This window comes from Terrapene carolina, unplaced genomic scaffold, assembly GCF_002925995.2.
Source record: "Terrapene carolina triunguis isolate 2854851 unplaced genomic scaffold, T_m_triunguis-2.0 Scaffold180, whole genome shotgun sequence".
NCBI classification, from domain to species: Eukaryota; Metazoa; Chordata; order Testudines; family Emydidae; genus Terrapene; species Terrapene triunguis.
Window position 1 is genome coordinate 1,572,077 of NW_020664531.1, and position 9,303 is coordinate 1,581,379.

Genomic DNA, 9,303 nt, shown 5'->3' on the forward strand with positions numbered 1-9,303 from the left:
GTAGCTGAGTGAATGTTGCTGAAGAAAATTTAACTTTTCAATTTCCTAACTTTTTAACGATGCAACCTTAATGATGCATTAACACAGTTTTTGCATTCATCAAATATAGAAGTCACTTGTCCGGGTAGAATCCTCTATTCACATACACATGCTGGAACACAAATGCAAATAAAAGATGCTTTTTAAACATCATTCTCAATTTACAGAAAGACATAGGCCAAAATAATCAGACGTGGATGTCTAAAGGTGGGTGTCAGAGTAGCAGCCGTGTTAGTCTGTATCCGCAAAAAGAACATGAAACAATGGGTGTTACCATACACACTATAAGGAGAGTGATCAATTAAGGTGAGCTTTTATGGTAACACCCATTGTTTCATGTTCTCTGTGTGTATATATATACACACACACACCTTCCTACTGTATTTTCCACTACATGCATCCGATGAAGTGGGCTGTAGCCCACGAAAGCTTATGCTCAAATAAATTTGTTAGTCTCTAAGGTGCCACAAGTACTCCTGTTCTTTTTAAAGGTGGGTGGTAGCTCTGGGCCGTGATGAGAACCATTTTAGGATATAGATGGGAGGTGTAGGAAGGATAATCTCTCTGACTTTAACATTCGTTTGATCCTTAGTCCAAAACAGTACAGATCATCTGATCTTTTGAGCATACTGCAAACTACGTCTATTTGGACATGGGGTTAAGAATAGTGGGGAGAGGACTCATCTATGGCAGTAGGGCTAGGTGGGTTGTGTGCAGAGTAAAGATAATTGTTTTCTTGCGGTATTTTGTGTTGGGTCAGATCTGCCACTACTTTTCTTTTTTTATAGATTTTTTTTTATTTTAACTGAACTTCGTCCTTAATAATTGCCAAGGAAGCCTCTAAAATAGGCTCCTTTTAGTGTGTTAAATTGAGATACATTTTCACAAGCAACTGAAAAAAGTTTTCTGGACTAAGCTGTCAATCAACAATGCTGTTAGCAAGAGGCCAGCTCTTAGATCCATGCCTAATCAGCTTATTAAATTTGGAAGCCAGTAGAAGGAGGATTACCAACTGTACTTGGCAGCCTGATACTGTTTTTCATTGAATGAGGGAGGAATTATATTTGTATTAGGTTTTGGTCTAAAGCTTGGGCATCAATAAACATGAATGTGATCAAGTGCAACATTTTAACTATCCAAAAACTTGCACTGAACATGGGCTAATGGTCTTCACATGTACAAGCTGAAAACAGATCACAAATACAAGTATTTGTTTTGGGGTGGGCTGGGGGGGAATAGAGGGTTTTGTAATTTTTGGAACCCAAGACTTCCAAGCCTGGACCAGTCACCTCGTATAGTTTTTCCTGTGCAATAATTTACCACGTGTTCCTACTTCATATTCAGCTTCTACTTTATTCAGACTGGGTTCGTATTTGCAAACAAACAATTTCTTATTTTGTTTTCCATATTCAGATATCAAGCCTAAATGTGGACTTGTATCTGAAACCTTTATGCAGTTTGTATATGATTTTATAATAAGGCTGCTGTGAAACCATAAAATATATATCTTTAAAAACTCATTGTGGAGGGTACCGTCAGGACTAAGGAAGGAAGTCAATATCCTTCTGAAAGCACGGTTGCTTCATTGAGTCCTCGTCCTTTCAGCAGGGCCATTATACTGTTATGAGCTGGGTAAAACATTTTTATGGGTTAAGTTAAAACCTTGTTAAAAATAGTGTGTGAACGTGCCATCCATTTAAGTTAGTGGGAAGAGATATTTAAGGAGTCACATCTAAAACAGAGCACAATGGAGTCTGCCCAGAAACTAGCAACGTGTGAGAGAAGGGTTTCCTTTGGCGTTTTTCTGATCAGGAGGGTGAGTGTAGAAAAAGTATAGCTTGGGGAGATGTGGGGGCAGACAAGAAACTGAGGAAGACTCAGAGGCAGGAAGAAAGCCAGCACAAGGCCCAAGCAATAGCCTGTAAGAAGGGAGAGACCCTGGAGAAGCCTAGTAGACAGTTTTGAGTCTAGTGCTGGCTAAAGAGGCTTAGAGCTATAAGAAGCTGTCCCATTTTGTGGTTCCGCCTGTGTTTAGAGAAGCAGGACTTTGTACATTCTTTGTAAATAAATAAGATTACATCATAGACAATACCAGACTCCAATATCAATTTCTACTCCCAACTGGACCATCCCCAGGACCCGAAACTTTGACTAGCCACTTAGAACATAAGAACGGCCATACTGGGTTAGACTAAAGGTCCATCTAGCCCAGTATCCTGTCTTCCGACCGTGGCCAGTGCCAGGTGCTTCAGAAGGAATGAACAGAACAGGTAATCATAAAGCGATCCATCCCCTGTCGTCCATTCCCAGCTTCTAGCAACTTACCTTTACCCATCTGAGTTATAGGATGATGAATAAAAATGTTCTTGCCCCACCTAACCCCATTTTTTGAAAAAGATTAACAGCAGAAACAGTTTCTATTCACTTGTTTGAATGGTAAAATTCTCATATAATTCAACTGTCAATTAAAAACATTGTTATTCACATGTTATATCACTTTCAAGTATAGCAGTGGTTCTCAACCTATTCACCATTGTGGGCAGCATCCAATACTACCTGTATGGCCCTGAAGATGTCACATGGGCCGCAGCCGTGTGCTGACTGGGCCGCAGGTTGAGAACCACTGATTTATAGTAACTCTTTTCTCTGTCAGAAAATAGTTTACCCCTGACTACACACAACATTAGGGGGTTCAGGTGATATAATACACTTATAGAGCAAAGTTTAAGTGACAAGTGGCTAGTCAAATTTCAGGGTCCAGGGAATAGTCCAGTTGGGAGTAGAAATCAATGATGAAGTCTGGTATTGTCTTGGGTGTAATCTTATTTATTTACAAAGCATGTACAAAGTCCTCCTTCTCCAAAAGCAGGCGGAACCAAAAAACAGGGGACAGCAGAAACAGTTTCTATTTCTAATTGATTAATATGCCATCTATAGCCCACAATTTTTGCGCTTTTTTCAAAAATCCCACAAACCCGCATAGCCCTCCTCGCTGTCCGCCATCTCTGACAGAAGCATTGAGCCTGCACAGCTCTGCACTACTGTCATAAGCATTGCAAGCATAGGACGCATGATCCTCCAGTATTTGCAGAGCCACAAAAAGAACCAAGTCAGTGGGGAACATGATGATTTCTTGAAGAACAGATCACCGTGGCACATAGAAAGAACCAATTCAAGTGTGTTGGTGGAGTGCCACTTCTGGGCCCGAAAAACAAGCACTGACTGATGGGGAGGGAATTGCTCAGTTGCATGAAACTATAGGTACAGTATAGGGCAATAGCACTGAGTACTGTCACCATTTTCCACAGGTGGTCGTGATTTTAGCTGGTATCTCACTCCTGAAGGTAACAAAGGCATAGAGAACACAGCTGTTGCTGGCATCCCAAAGCTGCCTGGGCCCGTGTGCGGCTCACCTGTCTACTGCAGTGGTGCCTGCTGAAGTTATCGTTGACTGGCGTGGGAAAGTGTCCTACTGCTGAGGAAGAAATAAGACAGCCCTCTCTAGACCTTTTGGGAGAGGACTGCAGAGTACCTCCATAAAAATTTCATTGAGATCTCTCCCGGAGGATTCAAGGGACATACCTGTGCATGTAAACAAACTGCTCCTCATGGCCTCCGCTCCCTAACTCTACAAGGGAATGGAAAGCCGATAACAACTCTACCTCTCTTTGTTGTACCGCTATCTCTTCTAGTTAGTAGGAGCAAATCAATGAAAAGTCAATAGCTGTGTCCTGCTAAGTTGGGGTTGCCATCAGTACATCATTGTAACGGGAAATACAATTACACACTTACCTGAGGTTCCTTCCCCTGCACTGGGCTTACCCACGCTTGACAACCAGGGCTGATTAGACAGTGGTAAAGTCTCAAACAGGTCCTGGCTCATGACATAGCTAGATTCCCTGGTCGCATGTCCCCCATCCTCCTCTACCTCCTCCTTGCTGTTTAGGCCAGGGACCTGTGGTTCGGGCTTCTTGAAAGTATCCACTGTGGTCAGCAGGATAGATTGGCCTTCTGATATGCCTGCTGCAGTTCCTTCACTTTCACGCAGCCCTGCTGCTGATCTCTGTTGTTCCCCCTTCTCCTGCATTCCGTGTGCAAGCTGCTCATAGATGCTGATGTTTCTATGGCTGGTCCATAGCTGTGCTTGCACAACTTCTTCTCCCCACAGGCCCAGGAGAACCAATATTTCCTGTCTACTCCAAGCTAGAGAGCATGTGGCCAGCATGGTCAGCTAAGCAGTTGTATGCAAGCATGGAGAGCAGCTCGGTATGCTTGCCAAACTGGCCAATCAGGGAAAGGCATTTTAAACATGTGCAGGGCTTTACAGGGGAGGGGGGGCTTTCCAGTCTCTGTGACCTCTGGACAGTGGAGTTCACAATTGTGACCAGAGCAGTCAGTGCTGGGCATTGCAGGACAGCTGCTCGAGGTTCTATTAGGGTCGACATAAGTAATGTAGCATCCACACTCATGCTATGTCGACCTCGGTATTTCACCCATGGATCAATGCTTCTCAGGCAGCTGGTGTTACTACGTCAGTATAACGGGACACTTACATCATTGGGAGACAAATTTTAGTTTAGACATATGCACAACTCGGTTGATGCAAGGCGCCTCATGTCAACCTAACTTTGTTGTTTAGACCAGACCTAAAGTCTTGTGGCTGTATGGAAGAGCAGTTAGGTTGCACTGTTGCTTCCTCCTGCTCTCCTTCCCTTAAATTTAATGCATAACTTCATAGTTCCTGTGTACAGAAACAACTATACTGCTATATAATTGAGAAACACTTTTTATTCTCTCCTGTGGCTCGCTTGTGACATACAGGTGACCTTGCTTTAACAGAACAAAAGCTCTAGTTTCAAATGGAGGGGGCGGGAAAGGGGCGGGGAAGGATGCAAAGGGTTACCTGCAATAAATGGACATTTCAGCTTTACAGACAGTTACCTGGCGATATTCTTTTAAAGCTGAAACAGCTTTGGCTCATTTAACTGGAGTCAATGTGATTCCAGACACCAGTGAAATAACTATAACATCAATGTAGCCCATATAAACTTAAGTTTTAAAAGGTACTTAAAATAATCATCTTGATAAAACCTCAAAGCCCATTCAAGTTGATGAAAAGGGTAAAGAGACTATCAAAGAATACATCCTCTTCTGAAGGAATCAAATCCAAGCCCCAACTACCACCCCTGGAACTGGTGTGGTTCTGATGCACAGTGGGTATGGGGAATAGGATATAAGGGAGACTGCCCCCACAAATGGCTCACACTCCCCACATGATGTGAGAAATAGTTTCATGGAACTCTTTGTGGGCCAGCATACAGAGAGCAAGGCAAGAGGATTCTCTGCTATGCAGAGCCTTCCCCTCTGCAGGAGGGTCAATAAGGAAGCCACCAGGGAGCTACCTTGCTGGTGGACTTGAGCAATGGAAGATGTGTCTCTCTCTTTCATCCTCCTCATCTGGCAGAAGTTATGAAATGACAGAAGTTGTATCGGGGCCCCCTTAAAACTAAATAAGGTCAACATTTACGCTGTAGATGAAAGGGCTTTTGTACATCAAAAAGTAAAGTTTGAATTACACGTGGGAACAAACAGAAATCCAGCGTAGATTATGGCATACAATGCTCCACATTAGCAATACTGCTGAGTAAGTGGACCTAGCATACCCTACTACCCAAGATTCCAAGTACTAATCAGGTGCAGGCCTGTCTAAAGCATACAGCAGCACCCCAATGTTAAGGAGACAAAGGCATGGTATGGAGCTCTCAAAGTCCACTGTAGTTAAAGTTTAGTAAGACTAGTCTCACTGCAGAACCCACAATGGGTAATCTAGGCACAACACCAAGGTCACCAACCTGCACGGAAAGGTTATAAACAAACCATAGGAGGAAAACAAAGGGTGGTACACTGTAGAAGGCCCTTGATCTTTTAAAAAAAGAAAACAGAGCTGCTTTTTAAATGATTTCACAAACTGTAATGTGACAAACTGTTATGAGCCCTGTGCATTTGCTGTATCACACTTGAATGGTTATGTATACAATCTACCCCACGCCACATAGCTGTGCTGCAGAATCTAAGTTTTCATTTTCAAAAAAGTATCTAAGCCCCCTGGTTGCAAAAATAACTTTCCAAATGTGAAACAAATGTAAATCAATGGAATACTGTCTGCAGAGACAGAGTGCCTCAGAAAAAGCTGGAGAGCCACTGAGTACTTTCCCCCTCCCATTCATTGCAATGGAGCCACTGAGTACTTTCCCCCTCCCATTCATTGCAATGGAGCATTAACTGATGCCTGCCACTGACATTTTAAATATCACCATTTGCTATGCCTTCACTGCCAAAATAAATGTGTTTTCCATGACAGGATGACCTTAGCTATCCTGCTGCAAAATCCGAGTGGAGACAAAGCACTGTAGTTTTACATTGAGATGAACTAGGTGAGGCCCACTGTGTGAGTTGGAGGGGAGATGTGGGGGAAGGGGAGATGGTACAAAATATATCGGAAAGACAGAACAGGTTGCGCTGGTGTGGGAGTGGCACTACATGTGAAAGGAAGTGTAGAATCAAATGAAGTAAAAATCTTAAATGAATCAAACTGTACCATTGAGTCTCTATGGATAGTAATTCCATGCTCTAAGAAGAATAATATAGCAGTAGGGACATATTACCCACCATCTGACCAGGATGGTGATAGTGACTGTGAAATGCTCAGGGAGATTAGAGAGGCCATTAAAATAAAAAACTCAATAATAATGGGGGATTTCAACTATCCACATATTGACTGGGTACATATCGCCTCCGGCCAGCCTCCTCATCAGCTTTAGGCCTTGTCTACATAAGAAAATTTCACCAACTAAACTAAAGGTGGCATTTTAAACTGATTTAGTTAAACCAATGCAAATCCCTGTGTGAACACTATTACAGTTCAAATCATTTATCTTATTTCCATTTAGTTTAAATGGATTAGGAATCAGTTTGAAATATACTGAAATAAGAGTGTTCACACAGGAATTTGCACTGGTTTAACTAAGTCGGCTTAAAAGCAAATTTAAATTAAACCAATGCAACTTTATAATATAAACATAGCCTGAGGCCTTGGATAAACTGCACCACTTTAACAGAATATGATTTGAAAGGGATATAGTTAATCCAGTGTAAACTCATGTGTGCGCACACTCTTATTTCAGTTTAAGTTAAAACTTAAACTGATTCCCATCACAATGGCATTGAATTGGCTCTACTAGCAACAAATGAAGGGGAATGTTAGGCCTTATAGATTAACCTTTCAAAATAATAGATGATAATCGAGCTGTCCTTCAAACCAAGAACGCAATTCTTAATGTTGTGCACACAAAATATACTTATTTGCAGGGTAAAGACTCTTGAAAGAGATTTAAATAGTAAGAAGAGGTACAATACCAGTGGGAAGCAGACATTCCAGCGGAGTAAACACGCGTTCCATAGCTTATTAACTTTCTGCTTTTAAAAAACAAAAAACACAGAAAACGGTGGGTTAAAAAGATTCCAAGTTCTTGCAAACCTCAGCTGTCAATTAAACCTCGCTTATTTTATTGGCATATTCTTGAAAAAGCACAGTTCACGTTTACTCTGAGCAGAGGAAATGTCCAGACCAAGGTTTGTTTTCCAAAGAAATAAACAAACAGCTTTAAAAGCGTTGTAGGCTGAGTTGCGGGTAATTTGCAGCACGCAGGGCGAGCCCGTTTCAATGGGAGAGGGGGATTAAGCCACAGGCACATTTGGCTCTTGCCAAGACCTGATACATTTCGCCACACGGCGCCAGCGCTTAAAGCCAACGCAGAGAGGGGCAGGAACAGGGAAGCAGGAATCACGAGCATCCTCTATTTGCTGAGCCGAAACAGCTGCTTTTAGCTGCAAACTCGGCTAGCAAACTGGGAGGGGACTCCACGTTTAGATCTGAAAGGCAGAAGTGAGAAGAGGAGGCAGAGGTGTGAGGGGGCTTTCTCCCCTAGGAGCCTGTACCCCACTGGGGGGAGTAGGGAAGCAAAGGGTGACAAGAGGCGCCGTGGAGGCAGCAGCAATAGCGGGGGCTGCGGAGCACGTGAGTTTCAGCCTAGGAAGCAGAAGTAGCAGCTGCCCGTGCAGCGCCCCCTGCAACAAGCACGGGAAGGGAGAGCGGGCGGGCTGGGAGCGGGGCGCTCGCGCCGGGGTACCTGAGACTCCGTTCCCTGCTGCTGCGGGGCCTGGCGCTAGGACGGGCGCGTGCAGGTGCCCCGGGGAGAGGCGAGGACAAGGGAAGGGGAGGAACGGCGATGGCATCGATTCCGGCACTGATCCGTTGCTCCGCGATCGATTTAGAACAGCTGCAGCAGGAAGAACGAGAGGGAGAGTGCCCAGCCCATGCAGGACGCGGGCAGGGAGTGCAACTGCAGATGTCCTCGCAGGCTGAGCACCTTTCTCTGCTGCTGACTCCAATGGGAGCTGCAGGTGCCCAGCCCCTGCGAGATCATTCCTGCGCTGTGCATTTTAGATGCCTGACTTCAGGCACTCACCCACCTCGACTTTTGGCCCACCCGGCTAAGCTGTAAAAAGAGAGAGAGAGATGGCAGCCCTTTTTATTTAGGCTCTGTCCTCTTGCACGAATGCTTTACTAACCCCACGTGGGACACTAGTAATTTGCACTGGCTTGAAAATGTTATATTTTTGTCCTTGCGGGGGGAGGGGGCGATGAGAGAATGGCAGACTTATCTTTCAAGGGAAAATATTAAGCTCTACAATCAATCTGTAAAGAAAGTCAGCAAGAGGACAACAGCTACAAAAAGAAAAGGGATGCTTTAATAGCAAAGACAACTCAGATTTTCTTGCATTATCTATAATAGTGTAGGATATATGAGAACAGCATGCTGAGGAGAGTGGCAATGACCCAGTTCTGCTCCCTGTAAAAGCAAGTCAGACCAGCTTTCCACCACAACCCCTGCCAGCAAACCAAAAGTACAGAAGAAATAGGTGCAGAAAAAGAGTTGCAAATAATACAAAAAAAGCTTTTGCTGATGTTTGAATATTTTATATTTTTTTCAGTTCGTGTCATTACTGGATGTGTGTAACAAAAAACAACTTGGTAAGAAAAAATTGTGGGAGAGCCTATTTGTTTTTTATTTCTCTTGAACTAGATTTGGGCAGAGTGATATTTTCAAAAAAAATATATTAAAGCTGGAGGACTGCAAAGAACAGTTTTTAAAGCATTGTATTAAGATGTGAGGAAATACAGTTCTGGGGTAACAGATTGCA

General features: G+C 43.5%; 1 protein-coding gene across 1 annotated transcript in view; it reads right to left on the bottom strand.

The window, feature by feature from the left end:
• The window catches only part of LOC112111016 (thiamin pyrophosphokinase 1), a 489,744-nt gene extending 481,435 nt beyond the window's left edge, over positions 1-8,309 (bottom strand). The window contains exons 1-2 of the mRNA XM_026654110.2: positions 8,229-8,309; positions 7,456-7,512 (exon numbers count right to left, since the gene is read on the bottom strand). Coding sequence (XP_026509895.1) covers positions 7,456-7,498 — 43 coding nt within the window. The 5' untranslated portion in view covers positions 7,499-7,512; positions 8,229-8,309. The remainder of the gene's footprint in view (positions 1-7,455; positions 7,513-8,228) is intronic.
• Between the last annotated feature and the right edge of the window lie 994 nt (positions 8,310-9,303).